The sequence below is a fragment of the Lithobates pipiens genome, unplaced genomic scaffold (genome assembly GCF_037356315.1).
Source record: "Lithobates pipiens isolate NorthernLeopardFrog02 unplaced genomic scaffold, aLitPip1_a1.2 Scaffold_27, whole genome shotgun sequence".
Classification (NCBI taxonomy): Eukaryota; Metazoa; Chordata; class Amphibia; order Anura; family Ranidae; genus Lithobates; species Lithobates pipiens.
Window position 1 is genome coordinate 125,109,407 of NW_027507788.1, and position 20,973 is coordinate 125,130,379.

Below are 20,973 nucleotides of genomic sequence, written 5' to 3' on the forward strand. Positions count from 1 at the left end.
CTCACCCACCTGTTTTAACACTGTAAAGCCCCCACCAATGTGCAGGTATTGCATGCATTGCACTCGGTTGTGGAGCAGCCCCATTCACTTGAATCGGTCGCATTTGTTGGCAGTACTGCCCAGTGAACATGACAGGGGGGTGTATTTTGTTCCGTGGCCAGAAGCAAAGCTTTACAGCTGCACAATGTGTACAACCCCATCTGGCTGCCCTTGCAGCTTTAATGAGGCCGTAAAAAAACAGCTCAATCACCTATTTCTACCAACCCTCAACCACAAGTGTAAAGAAGCCGTTAATGACCTAGCCAAGCTTAGATGAAGCATAACAACACTGACACATTCAATAAGTTCACAGAGTAATAATGATGTGCCATGTGCAGTAATTTGCAGAAACCAAAAGGCTTTCTACTTACTATAGTCAAATCAGAAACAGATGAGTTCTCATTCGTTTCTCATAAGCTGGCCATACATTATACAATTTTCTCGTACAATGTTCCTTTTAGATTTACAAAAAACATATAATATGAGGTCAAACCGAAACATTTCAATTTGAATGCTATCAGGCAGGACCTTTCACTACATTGAAGGTAAATCTAAAGGAAACGGAACAAGAAAATTGTATAATATATGGCCAGCTCTAGTCAATGATAACATGGCCATTCTCTGCACATCTTACCTTTGGTAATGTATAGATAAAAGAAGTCACAATACAGGATGGTCTGCACAAGTCCAGCAACAATTGCAATCAGATCAAAGAATCCCTCAAATTGGTAGCGCCAGATCCAGTTGAAGAGATACAAAGTACGGTAGATTCCCAAAGCAAAGAGATAATGGCTAGTTATGGTCTCCGCCTCCCCAGTCTTACTGACCATGAACAGCTGTGGCAGGATAGCAACAGACTCCAGATAAATGGAGAACGTCCACATGATCTGCAAAATAAATCACAAAAATCACAGTCTCCATTAATTATTTTATTAAAATTAACTCCAGATTCAGATTTTATTGCATGAATACATTGAGCCCAGCTTGGGCCAATGTTATGCACATGCCGTACCTGTTGGACCCCTGTGGAAAAGTAGAGAATCGTTGTAGTAGTCGTCGCTACTACAGTGATCCTCTTTGTCTTCCAGTTCCTGTGCCGAGCTGCTGCCCTGCTGCATGGTAACCACCGGGAACCATTGGCTTGGCACTGCCATCTCAAAGAACACCCTTTTCGCAATGAATAGAAGAGGTGAAGAGGCTGGGCAGTGACATCATGCTCTCCACTTCGTCCAATCAAAGAATTCTTTGTATTTATGAAAAAAGACAGGTGAAAGGTGCCGGTGCCAAGTAAGTGGCCTCTTGTGGTCACTATGCAGTAGGATAGTCACTCTGCACAGGACCTGGAACCTGGAAGACAGGGACGATTGTTGTATTATTGTTGAATACTAAAGTGATTCTCTGCTTCCACAGCTGTCCCCACAGGTATGGCACATGTATACTTATATTAGTCCAAGCTGAACTAATGTAACTTGGCAATGAAACCTGGTATTCAACCTTAAAGTATTATGTAACAGATCCATTCTCACATATAGTATAAAAAAGGTCTGTAATACCCAGTAACCAAATTCTCCAGATACTCCGATAAATAATTCCTGCACTGGTAACAGATTACAATCCTAGGTGACAAGGGGCAGGTAGGAATACAGTTAGGAGCCATTAACAATTTGAAACTCATGTCCAATGAGAATCACAACTTGTTTACGTGGCCTTATAGAGGAGTTCAACCCAAAAGTGGAATTTCCGCTTTAAGCCCTCCTGACCCCCTTACATGCCACATTTGGCATGTCATTTTGTTTTTTGGGGGGGGGTACCTTCTTTTGAGAGGGACTTCCTGTCCCACTTACTCCTTCCTTTTCTAGGCCGCCTAGACAATGACTCCTCTCCCCCTAGGTGGCCCCTCCCTGCCAGCAATCTTCTGGGACACGTCACAGGTCCCAGAAGATTGCCTAGCCAATAGCAAAGTACAGTGTGACTTGCGCATGCGCAGTGTGTGTCCACAATTGCTATGACAGCACAGTGGAGAGGAGGGGGAGAGGAGTGAGGCTCTTTTGATTAACCACTTCCTGCCCGCCATATAACAGAATGACGTGCGCAAAGTGGTTAAGTTATCCTGACTGGACATCATATGACGTCCAGCAGGATAAGCCACGCGCCCGCGGGGGGCACGCAGCATGGCAATCCTTGGTGTGGTGTGCCAGTCTGACACACGCATCACCGTTCTCTGATGGAGACTCTTTACCATTTGATCAGCTGTGTCCAATCACAGCGTAAAACGGGAAAAGTCGTGCATCGGCTTTTCCTCATTCGCGCTGACAGACACGAATATAGGAGAGCCAATTGGCTGCTCTCCTGACAGGGGGGGTTTGTGCTGATCGACTGTCCCCCCCCCCCCCCCCCCAGGATGCCCACCCAGGACCACCAGGGTTGCCAATCAGTGGCCATCAGCAAATCCTACCAGTAATTCCTCATCAGTGCTGCATATCATAGCCATCAGTGCCGCCTATCAGTTCCAGCCTTTAAGTGTGGCCTTTCAGTGCCACCTATGAGTGCCCATCAGTGCTGCATATCAGTGCCACCTATCAGTGTCCATCAGTGCTGCATATTATTGCCTCATCATCAGTGCCACCTCATCAGTGCCGCCTTATCAGTGCCCATCAGTAAAGGAGAAAACTTGCTTATTTAAAAAAAAAAAAATGTATAACAGAAAGAAAAACTTTTTTTTTTCCAAATTTTCTGTCTTTTTTTATTTGCTTAACAAAAAAAAAAAAAAAACGCAGTGGTAATCAAGTACCAACAAAAGAAAGCCCTATTTGTGAGAACAAAATGCTAAAAATGTGTTTGGGTACAGCGTTGCATGACCGCGCAATTGTCATTTAAAATGTGACAGTGCTGAAAGCTGAAAATTGGCTTGGGCAGGAAGGGGGGAAAGTGCCCGGTATTGAAGTGGTTAAAATAGTCTTAAAGCATTTCATGCTATTGTGACCTTATCTGTTTTCTGAATACATGTAACTGCATTATACTTGGGAATGGAGTGTTGCGTCTCATCTGGCTATCATGGTGGAATGGAGTAACCGGAAGATATATACACCTGCTTATCATGACCATTTACATATCGATGGTCATGGTATTCTGATAATCCATTATTAAAAGCCTTTTGTGCACAGTGGAGAAGTGGAAGGTTTATGGTGGACTTTGCACAAGATATATCGAACTCTTTCACTTATTGCAGTGTGTTGCCGTACTGCAATGCACATTTATATCTTTATTTTTTATTGTTTAATATTCACTTTTTTATTTGATCGCATATTGGGGGTAGAGCCTTTTATCAGCACATTTGTATTTATGTTTGTAATACCCAAACATTAAAATTAGCTGCTTAACCCTTTTTTGAAGGTATTGCAAGCGCAGTTTTTGCTATTTTTTACAGATAAATTAGTATTTATGTTTTAGAGAAGACAAGAAGGGGTATTATTAAGTAGGTTATCAAAAGAACACTGGGCTGGGCTGACACCACTCCAACAAAATACTGTGTGTTGTCAGCCCACAATATGCTTCAGATTTGAGTACATATTTATGGTAGGTCAACATTTATTCTGCATTTGCAGTCTTTTATGGGATAAAACATAGGGAAATGTGCAAGTACTTGATTTTTGTCACCTCCAGCTTGAGCTTCTCCGTGGCAGTTTATGTATATTTATTTATGAGGCATGGTGGCTCACTGGTCAATGCCATTTTCTTGCACAGCTAAAAGCCTAGTCTCAGCTCCTATCAGCAACATTGTATTTTTCTACCGTGTACATGATAGTTTACCCAGAATGACACGACTTTCTCCCACAATCCAAAAATCTAAATGAATACGATACTTTATCTAATACTGTCATTGCATTGACTCATTTGACTGGTGTAGGGACATTGGACTCTTCACAGTAGTGAGGGAAGGAGGATATTGACGAAACGCATGACCTAAAAAATGCCACTAAAAGAGTCTGGACTCTACTTGCACTATAGAGCAATCATCCTCCATGCCGGGCCATCTTTCCTTTTTTAGATGTCTTGCATACCAAGCCAAACTACTAGTTGGAAACATGGCCCCAGCTTGATAAGCCAAGGCCTGTCCTTGCCCTCCTTTACCTCCCACACCTAACCACTATCCTGGTTCTGTGATGGACACCCTCACCAGCCAACTGTTTGGTTAGGGAGGTGAATGGGGCTGAGCTTCAACAAGTTGAGCTAATATTGTGTTCATAGAGCATGTTGAGATTCAGGGCACATGGGTCTCTGTGTACTGCCGGGTTTAGAAGCTGATGGGGCACTGAATTCATTGGCTTCCATACAACACCGAATTACCAGATCTGGAAGGATATACACTTATCATTTTTACTTACCTCTAGAGGTGTAAAGTCGTGGTTGACAAGAAAAGCCAAAATAGCAGTCGGGACAATGAGGAACTCCACTCGAAAGGTGTCATGGTTCCCATCATATGTGGCTTTGAATTTGCTGTAGATCATCCACACTGTGGCATAAGAACTTGCAACATATACAACCTGGAAAAAAAAACAGAAAAACTTGTAATAAATAAATACTAAAGTTTCTCGTTGGGAATGTCTGCTCTACTGGAAGAGTGGGGGAAATACATAGGTGGACTACACCAAGAGATATTCATAAATAGCAGAAGTAGGTTTTTCCAAGCCATTAGACTGAAGCAAAACTTCCAAGTCAAAGCACTTCACCTCAATTTGTCTAGAGGCAAACTGGCAACCAAAGGGAAAATCTGCAATAGGTGTTGACCGATTATCAGTGTGGCCGATTATTGGCAGCCGATATTCACTTTTTTTGAGCATCGGTATGGGTCACAAAACTTACCGATACTGCTTTAGGGGTTGTACCAGGGTGATGCCTGCAGCTGCAGACATCACCCCAGTACCGTTCTTTAGAGCGGACAGTCGGCTTTCTTGTAATAACAACCGATGTGGCTCAGCAGCCGCTCAGCTGTTATTGCAAGCAGCAGGAGGGGACAGCCCCCCCCCCCCCCTTCTGCTGCTCAGCCAGGGCTCTCCCGTCCCACTGGGAGACCCGAGTCACCAGCCAGCACGTCTGCCCGGCTGGCCAAAGACTTGATTCTTTGTTCGTCTCGGCTCTAGTAACCTAGAACAAATGTCATGACATCACTTCTGGATTAATGGCAATTTAAAAGGCACCAGTTTAAAAAAATAGAAAGTATTCAAAAATGCCAATCTTGACGTTTTGAATACTTTCAAGTGCAAAGGAGGGGTTTGGGGTCTTATAAACCCCTGAACCCTCCATAAAGAGTACCTGTCATTGCTTATTACTGTCAGAAGGGATGTTTCCATTCCTTGCGACAGCAATAAAAGACATACATATTTTTTTTTTTTAAATGTGTAAAAATAAACATTTTAAATGTACAGAATATCGGTATTGTGTCGGACCTGAAAAAATTATAATGGTCGATCCCTAATCTGCAAGCAGTGGAAGAAAAAAATGTGCTGGTAAATTATATTTAGAATGAAAAAGAGAAAAGGGGGCCATGATACCATTCTCCACACTATGTGAAATAAGCTTTATTTAAGGCCTGCCCCATCTGTGAGGGTCCGGTATGCCTTAGTTGGAGTTTCACCTCATTACAGACTGCAGAGAGTCCACTAGCAGAGCCCATGATGTAGACTTGTACTGAGACAGTAGTAGTACTACAGAGCACAAAGCAGAGCCTGTAGATGTAATCATCAAATTTGCATGCTCCATGTACACATACCCTGTATATTTATAAACAATACATAGTAAATCGAATTAATACAATACCAAGTAATTTATGTGAAGGTCATCTCTTTCACATGTATATCAGAAACATTAATGGAGAAGTACAGCTAAAGCTCGTGGATCACAGGAGTGCAGTTCGTTCTGCTGAAGCCTGCTGTCGGCTGACGTCACAGAGCTTCCCCATGCTTGGGAAAGATCACGACAATATGGTTGGGAGTCACCCATATGCCTGGACCGGCCCCCGGCGGCTCTGCCCCCTCCACAGCCCAGCACTCCAGTGAGCGCGGGGGCAGAGCAGACATCGGTGACTGACAGTCACCAGCTCTCTGCTCAGGAAGCTGAGGGAACCGAGCGATTAGTGGTGTTTGATTGCTCGGTTCTCAGCATTAGAGCTGGCAGGGGACAGATGCAGCAGATGCTGCATCCACCTAGGTAAGTATGATTCTAAAAGAAAAAAAAAAGACTAGAGTTCTCTACTGAGGAAGTAACAGTTAGCACAGAAACAACTACAATCAAGTACTAGTCCAGCCGAAACTTTTCTCAGTTTATGTTCTTATTTCAGGTTTTTCCCAATTTCTGATTTGGTGCAACCGTTGTCAACGTGACAGTAAAGGAAGGGAAATCTCTCCAATGGAGCCCTCAATAATAGCAAAACATTTAATTATACCCCACGCTACCCAAAACTAACATTAAAGAGCTCCAGTCTCCCCTCATGTTAAGTCAGCAGCTACAAATACTGTAGCTTACTTAAAGAGGGATTCCACCAAAAAAAAAAAAAAAATTAAAAGCCAGCAGCTATAAATACTACAGCTGCTGACTTTTAATAAATGGACACTTACCTGTCCCGGGTTCCAGCGATGCCGGCAGCCGAGGCCGATCGATCGCTCGGCTCTCGGCTGCTGCCGCCACCATTCTAGGTGAGGGAATCAGGAAGTGAAGCGAATCGGCTTCACTTCCCGGTTCCCTACTGAGCATGCGCGAGTTGCGCCGCGCAATAGGAAATCTCCGCGCTGTCACTGGGACCGTGTGTGTCCCAGCAGACAGCGCGGCAGGGCAGGAAATGGCGTAGACTCCCACGGGAGTCTATGCCCGGAAGTGGGTGTAAATACCTGTCTTTGACAGGTATCTCCACCCCCCTCCCCCTGAAAGGTGTCAATTGTGACACCGGAGGGGGGGAGGGATCCGATCAGCGGAGGTTCCACTTTAGGGTGGAATCCCGCTTTAATATAAGGACACTTACTTTCCTGTCCAGGAATCCAGCGATGACCTCACCCGAGCCAATACTTCAATCGGCTTTGGGTGCAGGCGCTGGCATCTTAGGTTAGGGAAATTGGCAGTGAAGCCTTCCAGTTTTACAGACGGTTCCCTACTGAGCATGCCCAAACCACACTGCACTTTATGAATAGGATGCAGTCTTCTGGAACCTGTGTATCCCCTGGAAGGCTGCAGATGGAAGGAAGAGAGCTGAACTTCTGCACAGATTGATGTAAATGGGAGCAGGTACTTGCCAAAACCAGGTACCCGCTCCCCCCCAGGACCAGATCAGTGGCTGGGTAGAAGCTCACGATCAATAGAACCCAAGACAGCCTCTTTAAAGTGGAACCTCACCCAAAAGGTAAAGTTCTGCTATTTTGCACCCCTCCCAAACCACTGAAACATTTGGCACTTTTTGAGGGTGGGGGGTGCAAAATAGCAGAACTTTACCTTTTGGGTGAGGTTGCACTTTAAAGAGGCTGTCTTGGGTTCTATTGATCATGAGCTTCTACCCAGCCACTGATCTGGTCCTGCCCACAGATACAGGCTTAGTACCAGCAAATAAAAACCTTTTTGGATGATGTCATGGGTTCCCGGTACAACTAGACCCTCAGCTATGCCTATTGGGTCCTCCTGAGTCTTTAGAATTAAACATTTATGTGCACATCTCCTTGCACCTATTGTTTACATGTGAAGAATATGACAGCTAAGGTGTGGATCCTAGTTGGATCCAAGTTGGGGGGCCTATCTTACAATAGAAAGAAGAGATTAATAAAAGGCTCCTGTATAAGAAACCAATCTGTGATCACAGAGTTTGCCTGAAAAAAAATTCTGAAAGTTTGGGAGTTTGTGGAATCTTCCACTTGCTGTCTATTAGACACTGTCCTTACTTGATTCTGAACAGCGGTTCTTATGTGTGTTTGGTGTGTACACTCATTTGTGATATTTTATGTCTAAGGCTACTACTACATTTCAAATATCTCTATAGATGGTACAAAACACTTCTGATGTAGGTATTCATAATTTCTCCTTTGATTATACTCCAATTACTCTATATGGGCCTGGTTTTATTATTTGCCACTGATGCAAACAGTCTGTGATTAGGTCTCATTTAATTTGCATTCAGCAATTTGATAACGACAATTATTGATTTAATACATTTCTACTGTGTATGCTATATAGCCGAGTCCTTGTCTTTATTTCTTTGACTGACTATGTACAACATAAGGTGCATGCCTTTGTCAGCATTGATGTTGTTACTTTATTAAAATATCTATTTTAAATAAAATAAAATAACCAAAAAAAGTTTTAGCTGGACATATATTTTAAAGAAAACCATTGTGGGGGCTGCCTATGCCCACCTCCTTCTAAAAATGTTAGTTCTCTAGCTATTACACTGACTAACTGGGTTCAATTAGGTTTGAGTCACTCTATATACATGTAAAGTCAGATATATTTTTGCATACTTGTTCCAGCTAAGTCACAAAAAATTAGTCCTGGTTCACATCGGAATTGCACAGGAATGCGTATTGCATTCCCAATGAGACTCCAGCACTTTGCGATTTTGCAGCCAATTCATGTCAATGGGCTACAGATCGCACCAGAATGAGGAAAAGTGCTGCATGCACTACTTTTAAAAGTTTGCATTTTAAAGTACCCTCCATTTTGTTGCCACCAAATGCACTGCATTTGTGATCAACATTTAGGGTGCCATTATTATTACATTGGCACCCGCATGCAGAAGCGTACATAGAATACACCTTTCCTGCACTGTGTTCTGGTGTGATCCAGCCCTTAAAGCAAGAGGGTAAACATAACAGTTAGGAAACTAGCATTTTCTGAATGTAAAGTAGCAATGGCACCCTGCATGTAAAAATTCCCACCTTGCAGTGCCCCTCTCCCCTCCACACTGGAAAGGTTAAATGCTTGTTTAGTCTAGAGCAGTGGTCTCCTAACTGCGGCCCTTTATCCTGCCCTTGGGGCACCATTCCTCCTACTGACACCAACAATGGGGGCATATTTCTTGGCACTGACGCCAATAATGGAGAACTATTCCCTTCACTGACACCAATGATTGGGCACTATTCCTCCTACTAAGATCACCGATGTGGACGTAATTCTTGCCACAGACACCAATGATGGGGCACTATTCCTCCCACTGACACCAATGATGGAGCACTATTCCTCCCACTAAGACAACCAATAGGCGCATCATTTTTCCATGGACACCAATGATTGGCCACTATTCCTCCTATTTGCACCAATGATGGATCAGTAATCCTTCCACTGGCACTGATGTAGCACTATTCCTCCCAATGACACCAACGATGAGGCACTATTCCTCCCATTAAAGATGGGGCATTGTTTACTCCCACTGACACCAGAGGGCTTTCTACTCCTACTCAGTCCGACCCACTAAAGTCTGAAAAACAGTAAACTGCCCTTTATTTGAAAAGTTTGGAGACCCCTGGATTTAGCAGAAAATACTTACCTTATTCCCTGCAACTGGTCCCCTCCTCTGTAAGCTGTCCCCTCCCCTCCTCTAAATGTACATAAAAGGGTAACGGGGTTAATGACCTTGTATTGTACTTGATGACCCCAAGTCTAAGTCAATAGACCAAAGCTTCAGGAGGAGAGTGCACTGGGGCCGGTTAAAGTGGGGTATAAGATAAGTGATAGACCTCGGCTTTCTCCCAAACATTTAACTTTTGCAGTAGTGGTGGTGGTGGGGGTGGAGTTAGATTTTAAAGTGCATCTAAAGACATTTCTTTCAAGGATAGTCTAGTAGGATAAACTAGAGCAGTGTTTCTCAACCTAGGGTTCTGCAAGAAATATACGTATACTATGTATATCGCCAATCGTGTCTTTAATGTACGCTGACACGAAGCGAGCATGAATACCCAATGGTATCTCTGTAGTTATGGCTCCTATAAGGTCAGGGAGTGGAGTAGGAGAGGAGTGCAGAGAGCGGGAACAGGAGCCGAGGAAGGAGGAGGTCTTGCATGGCAGCGCTGACCGGGCAGGAACAAGAGGCTCAATCCAAAGGTGAGCTCTTACAACGGCTCTCTGCCTCCGCTCTGCACTGTGCAATGTGCTACGATGGGTCTCCGTTTCCCCTGCACTACCACAGCTATAAGAATCTTATAGCTGCGGCAATGCAGGGTGCGGGAGGGACAGAGAGCCATCGGGGCACATTGTTGGAGGTTATGGGGGGAGGGGGGTGTTTGGACAGAGCTGTCAGGGGCACATAAGCACTGGTAGACTGAATGTCAGGGCCGGTACAAGAGAGCGGCCTAGCGGGTGCTGAGCTGCTCCTCACTGACAGTGATCACAATTTCACAACTGTCACAAGGAGCAGCTCCTGACACTTGCTGGACGGAGGATTAGGCTTTCTCCACCCTCCAGCCAGAAGGGGGCGATAGACAGCCGACAGACTGTCCTTCCTCTCTCCCCTTATCACATGACTGGAGAGAGGAAGGAGGAGATACCTTCATTCCAGGAGAGCTGTGAGTAGGGGAGAGGAGATGGGGCGACAACTGATGGAATAGGGGACTCTGACTGGGACACCTGCTGTAAAGGGGGACTCTGACTGGGACACCTGCTTTAAAGGGGGACTCTGACTGGGACACAACTTTTTAATCTCAGTTGAAGATGAAATTCGTGTGTGCTTATCTCAAGCTCAACCCAGAATTGAGGATCTTTGCAGAGAAAAGCAAGCCCAAGTTTCACATTAAAGTGGAGTTCCACCCAAATCATTAATGTGCATGAAAAAAAAAACATTTGGAGAATTATTTCTTTTTTTTTACTCACCTCTTTAATGCCTGTTGCTAGCAGGTCCCTCTTAATCTGCCTCCTTTGGCGCCTGGGCTCTTAACGTGGTGCAGGAAGAAAGATCAGCTCTCCCCCCTCCCTCTAGGTAATCATCTGGGACACATGACAGGTCCCGGATGATTGCACGGCCAGTCACGGCGCGTGGTGCGGCTTGGGAATGCGCAGTGGGTGCCCGGCTGTGAAGTTAAAATGCCGGCGCCGCAGAAAGGAGGGGGAGACAAACGGGGCTTCGATCCCCCGCATCACTGGACCCCAGGATAGGTAAGTGTCCGATTATTAAGTCAGCAGCTGCAGTATTTGTAGCTGCTGACTTTTAATTATTTATTTCTTTTTTGTGAGAACTCCGCTTTAAGGAAGTGTTTTTTGTTTTGTTTTGTTTTTTACAATATTTATTCTATTTGAAACGGTTTCTTTATTGCTATTATAGCTACAGCTCGCTGATCAGATCCAATGTTCCGTGAGCTGTAAATCTGATTTTTTTTTTTTGTCAGGGGATCCCCGAGATCTCAAACTTTTTGCCAAGGATTCCCTGAAGGCAAAAAGGTTGAGAAACACTGTACTAGAGAGGGAATGGTTAGAGCCCCTGTCAGGTTTGTTTCTCTTGTGCAATATTAGAATGAGGTAAATAATCATCCAGTAAAGTATAACACTAAAAATGTTATATAAAGTCCATGTGAATAGGCGAGTGAAGAAATCTTAAAAAACGAATTGAAAGAGATCCAACACCAACAATGATATAAAATCCTTCTGTGAGGAGTTTATATGACTGTTGGTGTTGGATCTCTTTCAATGAGTTTTTAAAAAGATTTCTTCACTCGCCTATTCACGTAGACTTTATATAACATTTTAGAGTTATACTTTACTGGATGTTTATTCAACTCATTCATATATTGCACAAGGGCGGCTGTTTTCTTGCATTTGTATTTACTATGGTTAAATCACATGGTTGAGTCGCTGCTCTGCACAAATTATTTTGGACACAATACTGGCACTAGCATGGTTTCTGAATATGAGTTACAGGTTTGTTTCTCTGCTTATATCCAGTTGGAGATTTCCCTGCACTTCCTGTCCCAGAGACTCAATAGGAAGTGGTAGAAAATTTGTCCAAAGTGAAGCTGAACGGGTGACTTTCCTGACTTCCTGCTCAAGTGACAAAAGTAAACTTTTATGCTGTGTACACACAACCGGACTTTTCGACAGCAAAGGTCCGCGGGAACGAATCCGTCGGACAATTTGATCGTGTGTGGGCTCCATCGGACCTTTGCTGTCCAAAAATCTGAAGGACTTTAGAAATAGAACATGTTTCAAATTTTTTCGACGGACTTGGCCACACACAATCAAATTGTCCGACGGATTAGTTCCCGCGGACCTTTGCTGGTCCGTCGGACCAGCATACACACAAGCGGATTTCTCGATAGGACCAGTTCCTATCGAGAAATCCGCTTGTGTGTATGCTGGTCCGGACGGACGAAAATCGACGCTAGGGCAGCTATTGGCTACTGGCTATGAACTTCCTTATTCTAGTCCGGTCGTACGTCATCACGTTCAAATCCGTCTGACTTTGGTTTGATTGTGTGTGGCCAAGTCCGTTCATTCGGAAAGTCAGTTGGAAGACCGTCAGACCTAGTCCGTCAAAGTCCGGTTGTGTGTACGCGGCATTACTTTTTGATTTCTCATTACTTCCTGTACAGTGGGATATGTTGAATAGCACAAATAGTGTAACCCTCCCCTGCTGTATTCAAGACGAAAAGAAAAAAAAAAGTTTGGGGTTGAAATACACTTTAATCCATTTTGAATACACACATGGAAAATGAATTGTAATAGGTGAGATGTCTATTACCTTCATGGAGGTATTATAGAAGGAGATATAGTTAGTGAACAGATCTAGGTATCGAGCAGTGAATACAACAGCAAACAGGATTTGACTCTTCCCAGAGATACCTGAAATAAAAAAAAATAAAAAAAGTAAAAAATAAAAAGTGAGGTCATTTTCAGCTCTACATATATTATCATTTTATATTGAAAGAAACACCAAATCACATATGCAAAAGTACAACAAATCCTTATTATCCTCTAACTGCAGTGATTTTGCTCAGCGTAATAAAAAGGAATAAAAATCTTTTGTACTTTATGGATCTTCCACATTAATTCTGTTTGCCCAACACAGAATATATTTTAGATCACTGTCAGGATGAAAGCTTTTATATGTGCTTTGCGGATTTCACGCAGACAAGAAAAAGAAAAAAAGAAAAAGCTTTACTAATGCTTTCATGTTTAAGAACATTTCTTTAATATCTGAAATAAAATGCAACAACCTGTCCGTCAATATAAATTTCAATTAAGACTCCTTGAAAATATTTCACTTTGTTAGTAGTGCGATCCTCTTTATCAAAGCATCTTTAGTGTTAATATCCCAAGAGCCTCCTCTTCTGCAGTTTCCTGCCCGAATACGGCCTGCGCATTTAATGGCTCGCGATACATCGATCATTATTCTGAGAACATGTCAGGAATGCCTGACTGTAAGGCATAACTAATTTATAACAAAGTACTTTCACCAAGGAGTGCATAGATCAGACAACCTGATATATGAAAAACCAACGGGCAACGATTAAAGGCAAACATCTGAGACATCTGTTCTACCTGTCAAATGATTTCTTATTTTTTATCCATTTGGTCCTTAGATTTGCACAGCCAGGAGATGGATACCACTTCCTCTGTTGCAATGGGACAGCGACGGAGCAGCAGAAGACTGATAATGTTATCTCTCTGCTCACTCAGCTTGTTCCTTTCAGCATATCTGCATGCAGTTCCCCTGATTTTTCCTGCCCCTACCTCTCCCAAGATAATCAAGACAAAAAAAAATAATAATACTTGCAATGTTTATTAAAAAATGAATTTATGAATTTATAAAAGCGTAGCTAAACCCAAGGACAAAAATTTATAGTATTTCAGCTTCGTTTTCTTTTTTTTTCCTCTCTCTTAATTTTAATCTGATTATCCTGCCATTAACACACTATCTGTTTTATGACAGACATTCTAAGCAGCATTGTCACCCTAGGACGGTGGTCTTCAAACTGCAGCCCTTTGCTTGCCTTTATTTGGTCCTTGAGGCACTACTTACTGACACCAACAATGGGGGCATAATTCTTGCCACTGACACCAACAATGGAGCACTATTCCTCCCACTGACACGGATAACCACTTCCCGACCGGCGCACAGCGATGTACGTCGGCAGAATGGCTTGGGCAGGCATATTGGTGTACAGGTACGTCCAATTTTAAATGCCGCCCTGCCACTCGCGTGCTGGTTGGGACCCCCGTGAGTCCAGTTGCGGGTCCCTGGGACTCGATCCCCGCAGGCATCCCCGCGATCGTCTCATGGGGCGGATGAACTGGGAGACGCCGTTGTAAACAGCGTCTCCCAGTTCTGCCTAGCAACAACGCTGATCTCTGCTCCATGTGATTGGAACAGAGATCAGTGTTCACTAAAAGAAAGCCCAGCCTCCTACAGTTAGTAACACTTCCCTAGGAACACTTAACCCCTACACTGCCACCCACTGGTTAACCCCTTCACTGCCAGTGTCATTTACACAGGAATCACTGCATTTGTATAGCAGTGATTGCTATATAAATGACAATGGTCCCAAAAATGTGTCAAAAATGTCCGATGTGTCCGCCATAATGTCGCAGTCACAATAAAAATCGCTGATCGCCGCAATTACTAGTAAAAAGAAAAATTATTAGTAAAAATGTCATAAAAATATCCCCTATTTTGTAAACGCTATAACTTTTGCGCAAACCAATCAATCGCTCATTGCGATTTTATTTTTTACCAAAAATATGTAGAAGAATAAGTACCGGCCTAAACTGAGGGAAAAAAATGTTTTTTTATATATTTTTGGGGGATATTTATTATAACAAAAAGTAAAAAAGAATGCTTTTTTTTCAGAATTGTCGCTCTATTTTTGTTTATAGCGCAAAAAATAAAAACCGCAGGGGTGATCAAATACCACCAAAAGAAAGCTCTATTTGTGGGAAAAAAAGGATGTCAATTTTGTTTGGGAGCCACGTCGCATGACCGCGCAATTGTCAGTTAAAGCGACGCAGTGCCGAATCGCAAAAAGTGGTCTGGTCTTTGGCCAGCAAAATGGTCCGGGGCTGAAGTGGTTAATGGAGCACTATTTCTCCCATTAAAACCACCAAAAAGGGACAAAATTCTTTCCACTGACACCATCAATCAAGCACTGTTCCTCCCACTGACACCAACGATGGGGCACTATTCCTTCCACTGGCACCAAGGATGGGGCACTATTCGTCCCACTGACGCCAATGATGGGGCACTATTCCTTCCACTGGCACCAATGATGGGGCACTATTCCTCACACTAATGCCCTATACACACGGTCGGACTTTCCAACGGAAAATGTGCGATCGGATCGTGTTGAAAAATCTGATCGTGTGTGGGTCCCATCTGACTTTTTCCATCTGAATTTCTGACACACAAAGTTTGAGAGCAGTCTCTAAAATTTTACGACAACAAAATCCGATCGTTTAAATTCTGATCATGTGTAGACAATGCCACGCATGCTCAGAGTAAATTGCTAGATGAAAGTTATTGGTTACTGGCCTCTTCATAGTCCCGTTGTACGTGGTTTACGTCACCTCGTTCTGAACGATCGGATTTTCCGACAACTTTGTGCGACCGTGTGTATGCAAGACAAGTTTGGGCCAAAATCCGTCTGAAAAAATCCAACGGATTTTGTTGTCGGAATGTCCGACTGTGTGTACAGGGCATAAAGATGTGGCGCTGTTTAATCCCACACACACCAAGACATTTTCTACTCCCAATGGCCACAGTCCAACCCCCTAAAGTCTAAAGGACAGTAAACTGGACCCTTGTTTGGAAACAAGGAACATAGTAACATAGGTTGAAAAAAAACACATAAGTCCATCTAGCTCAACCAATTTTTAAAAACGATTAACTGATAACAGTCCAGAGGCAGAGTATAAAAGGAAGTTAGAAGATTTCTGGCTGGCTGAACAGCTATGTGGTTTTTCTACACAGATATAACAAAATCCTTGCAATGGTATATGCAAACATGATGCAGCTAGTATCAAACCGGCAAAACCAGTCAGGCAGATCCCATTACCGCCTAGAGCAACCACCTGGCAGGCCCCTGGGACTTTACAGAAGACGTCACGGTCTGATATGTACATGCCTTAAGTTGTCCTGTATACCATAGCTTATACTGCATCCATATGTGGACAGTGTGCAATATAATGGAGGTTTCTAGAGATTGGACAGAAATGTTTATCTCTATTTGATAGTGTCAGGGTGACACTGTGTGGGAACTTTACAGCTTCCACATTTTGAACTGCACACAGTCTTGATAGTTAGCTGTGTGCATGCTGTCCTCTTCCAAATGGCTAAGCACTGGGGGTGGGGGGCCAATGCATTGGGGGTGTGGCCTGGTGGGAGCCCAGGCTGAGGTTGTCTCTTCCACCATCATGCCACATGCATGGATGTGCGGCATCTGGGATTCTTTCCTTCCTCTGATCGCATGCGGAGCCAGTCCAGTCTTGCTGACCAAGTCCAAGTGAAAGCCCAAGGGAGACCAAAACTGGACAGCAATGTCACCAATGCAAAGTCCAGTCTTGGTCTCCCTTGGGCTTTCACTGGTTAGCGACTGAATGTTTTCACTTCCCCAAATCATTTCACTGTTGTATACGGGCATTAAAGATTGGTGCTTAACATGCAAATGTCTACACTGTCTAAGATACCGAGTTCATTTTTTGTTCCCCTTCCCCGCTTTGGAGACTTCTCTTGGGGTAACTTCTTTTGTTACCTTATTCATAGATTTTATGTTGTATTCCCCTGAAGAAGTGTTCATTAGCTGTGAAACATGTTGAGGATGATCGTGCACTGATGAAATTGAATACTCTTAGACCCCTTTCACACTGAAGCATTTTTCAGGCGCTTTTGGGCTAAAAATGTAATGACGTTAAAAAAAAAGTCCTGCAAACAGCATCTTTGAGGCGGTGGAAGAGCGGTGCGTACACCGCTCCTGCCCATTGAAATGAATGGGCATTGCTACCGTAGCGCCTGCAAAGTGATTCGGCAGCAGCGCTTTGCGGGCGCATTTAACTCTTTTTTTTGGCCGTTAGCGGGGGTTAAAAGCGACCCGCTAGTGGGCGAATAGCGCTGCTAAAATGACGGTAAAGCACCACTAAAACTAGCGGCGTTTTACCATCAATGCCCGCCTGCCCAGTGTGAAAGCAGCCTTAATGTCCATCATGGAGTGTAACTGAGTACCAGTGTAATGCAAACAAATATGTACAACTTTTTTAATTATAATTATTGTATCTGGATACTATTTTTTTTAATTATGTACCAATAAAATTCTTATGTTTTACCTGATGTCTAATCTGTCATTTTTTGTTCCCCTTCCCTGTATTTGTGGGTAGTCCCCATGCCAGGTGCAGGTGGTGATTTGTTATCATAACTTTTATACAATATTTTTCATCATTTTTATTCTTTTTGTATTATTCAGTTTGTTATTATTAAAGGATTGGTGCTTTTATGATTAGCCTATGCAATTTGGTGTGTTGATATACAGTACATGATTAATATTTGGTCTAGTAGACAGGGTAAGGGCCTCGGCCAGATTTTTACTTTCCGTTGTACAGTGGAACCTCAGATTGCGAGTGACGTGGTTTAAGAGCGTTTCGCAATACAAGCAATTATTTTTTTGAAAATCCTGACTCGGTTTGCCAGTGTTGTCTCGCAAAATTAGCAGGATTCAAGCATCTGCGGTGTGCATTACCGCATTTAGCCAGAGGTGCGGGGGCGCCGGTGACACTTGGAGTCATTCGGAAATAACCGCACATACTCCAGGGGTTTCCGAGTGCAGCCGAACGGTCTCCGAGTACTTCTCAGTTTCTCTGGCACCCCCACCTCTGGTCACATGTGGTATTGCATGCAATAGAAGTCAATGTGGAACATATTATCTTCCTTTCCATTGACTTCTATGGGAAAACTCGCCTTGATATGTGAGTGTTTTGGATTACAAGCATTCTCCTGGAACAGATTATGCTCGTAATCCAAGGTTCCACTGTATTCATGTCATAGTTGAATACCAGTGACTCCTCTGCCTATTTCTGCATATTTTCAGGTATTATATAGAGGGACCTTGAGGACTTTTTTAATTTAGAGGTTGTAAACATTTTATTTGGCTGGGCATTTTGTATTGTTTGCTTCTGCACATACTGTCCAATTACTGCAACAGCCATTACAGCACATATTATTTTTATTACGAGTATTTATATTGCGCTGACAATTTACGTAGCACTTTACATATTGTGCATTCACATCAGTCCCTGCCCTCCAAGAGCTTTTTTTTTTTTTTTTTTTTTTTTAAGATAAAGGTTTTTGCATAAATGAATAAACACTGATCACTGTAACGCCCAGTACACACTATGAGAAAATCAGACGAACGATCGTCTGGTTTTCCTTGATATTTCACAGCAACAAAGGCTATTTTTTGTTGTTTCTGATCATGCGCAGCCTTTCGTATCTTTCTTGTACGAAAATAGTAAACATGAAACGAAAATTCTTAGTTCTGTTCACATCTGAGAAAAAATGTTGAAGTTTGTCCCTTCGGAAATTTTAATTTGGAAAGTCTGAATCGTATGTCAAAAGTTGTGTACACATTATCCCTTTCATGACTAAGCCTATTTTTGGAATTTGGCGTTTACAAGTTAAAATCCATATTTTTTGCTAGAAAATTACTTGGAACCCCCAAACATTATATATATTTTTTTAGCAGAGACTCTAGAGAATAAAACGGCGATTGTTGCAATATTTTATGTCACACGGTATTTGCGCAGTGGTGTTTTAAATGCAACTTTTTGGGAAAAGGGACACTTTCATGAATAAAAAAAAAAAAAAAAAAACAGTAAAATTAGCCCAATTTTTTTGCATAATGTGAAAGATAATGTTATGCCGAGTAAATAGATACCAAACATGTCACACTTTATAATTGCGCGCACTTGTAGATTGATGACAAAGTACGGTACCTAAAAATCTCAATAGGTGACGCTTTAAATTTTTTTTATGGTTACCAGGTTAGCGTTACAGAGGAGGTCTAGTGCTAGAATTATTGCTCTCGCACTGACGATCGCGGCGATACCTCACATGTGTAATTTGAACAACATACGCGGGCGCGACTTCCGTATGCGTTTTCTTTGCTTCGCGAGCTCGCGGGGACGGCAGGCGCTTTAAAAAAATTTTTTATTTTTTTTTATTTATTTTAAAATGACTAAATTGTTTAAAAAAAAAAAAATAAATTGATCACTTTTATTGCTGTCACAAGGAATGTAAACATCCCTTGTGACAGTAATAGGTGGTGACAGGTCCTCTTTATGGAGGGATCGGGGGTCTAAAAGACCCCCCACCCCTCCTTTACACTTCAATGTATTCAGATCGCCGAAAACGGCGATTCTGAATACCGGATATTTTTTTTAAACCGGCGCCATTGGCAGCCGAGTAAACGGGAAGTGACGTCATGACGTCGCTTCCGTGTTTACGATGAGGAGACTGGAACAAAGCCGTATTCCTCCGCAGCAGCCGGAGGCGTCGGATCTCTGATCGGTGCTCCCGATCGAGCGGGAGCACCGGTAACAGCGGCGAGAGGCGGCGGGAGGGGGGACGTCCCCTCCCGCTCCTCCGGCATAACAGCCGAGCGGCTTTTAGCCGCATCGGTTGTTATGCCTGGATAGCCAATCGCCTGCTGCAAAAAACGGTACCGGGATGATGCCTGCAGGTGCGGGCATCATCCCGGTATAACCCCCGGAAGCCGAGTACGCATATCAGCGTACACTCAGCGGGAAAGGGTTATACAAAAACCAAACAATTGTACAGAATTTCTCTTCTGATTTTCTCATAGTGTGTAACCCCACTTAAAGGGGTTTCAAACCCTAATTTTTTTTTTTTTTAATAACAAACTTGTCATAATTACCACCACTGTGCAGTTTGTTTTGTGGCGGTAATTGAGCGGCCCAGATCCTCGTCTTCTGCAGTCCCCCAATGGCACTCGCAGCTCCTCCTCACATCGGTAAACCCCCTAGGAGAAGCGCTCTCCCTGGGGTAACCAGAATTTGCGTGCATAGACACAGAATGCTGGACTCGGCCCCACCCCTTGCGTCATTGGATTTGACTGACAGCAGCGTGAGCCAATGGCTGCGCTGCTATCAATCTATCCAATCAAGAGCCGAGAACCCCAGGCAGAAAGATCAACCCCTTTAAGAAATCCTTGTCAATGGTAAATGGTAGGGTTGCCATTCATTTCACTTCAGTTTTCCAGTAAATGATTGCTGCTTTAAACTTCTAATCTGTCTCTTCCCACTTACTGGAACAGCGCTCCCTCTGCTGAATTTTGTGAGTTCTAAACCGCCCACTAGATGGTGCTTGTATACACACAAACAGGAGAGGTGGGGGAAATTGCATGTGATTTGGACAGGAATCGCACCATTTTCCTATTCAAATTGCATGTGATTTCTTGCAGTGCGATTTGCACCCACTTTGTATTGACGCAAATCGCACCGCAAAGTATCGGTTTCGGGAGCATTTGGGTGAATACCGATACTCACTCAAATGCCTGGCATCTGCACCAATACGGGTATATGTGCATCCCTAGTAAACGGCTTATCTCAACCATCCAAATGCCAGTTTTGCTAGACAGTTTTATCTCTTAAGGGAAGTAAAAGTAAAAAAAAAAAACAAAAAAAAAAAACAGATCTACTGGCCAAGTCACCAGATGAAAATGGGGGGGGGGGGGGGGGGAAGTTACCAAAAAAAACAAAAAAAATGAATGCAGCCATCACAAGTATAAATAAAGGTGATTCTTTTTTGTTTTGTACAGAGTGTAGATAGATTACAATACCTGCCAGGTTTGTATTACTGTCTTTGCCTTTGTTAGACAGATTTTCCCTCTTTATTAGTCCTGTGTACCATTATCAACAAAAACAAAAGTAAAAGAAAATCTCAAATTTTGGGTTGTCTCCCGAGATAGAAAC

General features: G+C 43.1%; 1 protein-coding gene across 1 annotated transcript in view; it reads right to left on the reverse strand.

Moving 5' to 3' along the window:
* Window positions 1–20,973, reverse strand: part of KDELR1 (KDEL endoplasmic reticulum protein retention receptor 1) — a 62,619-nt gene that overhangs the window by 15,334 nt on the left and 26,312 nt on the right. The window contains exons 2-4 of the mRNA XM_077457431.1: window positions 12,740–12,840; window positions 4,425–4,583; window positions 674–926 (exon numbers count right to left, since the gene is read on the reverse strand). Coding sequence (XP_077313557.1) covers window positions 674–926; window positions 4,425–4,583; window positions 12,740–12,840 — 513 coding nt within the window. The remainder of the gene's footprint in view (window positions 1–673; window positions 927–4,424; window positions 4,584–12,739; window positions 12,841–20,973) is intronic.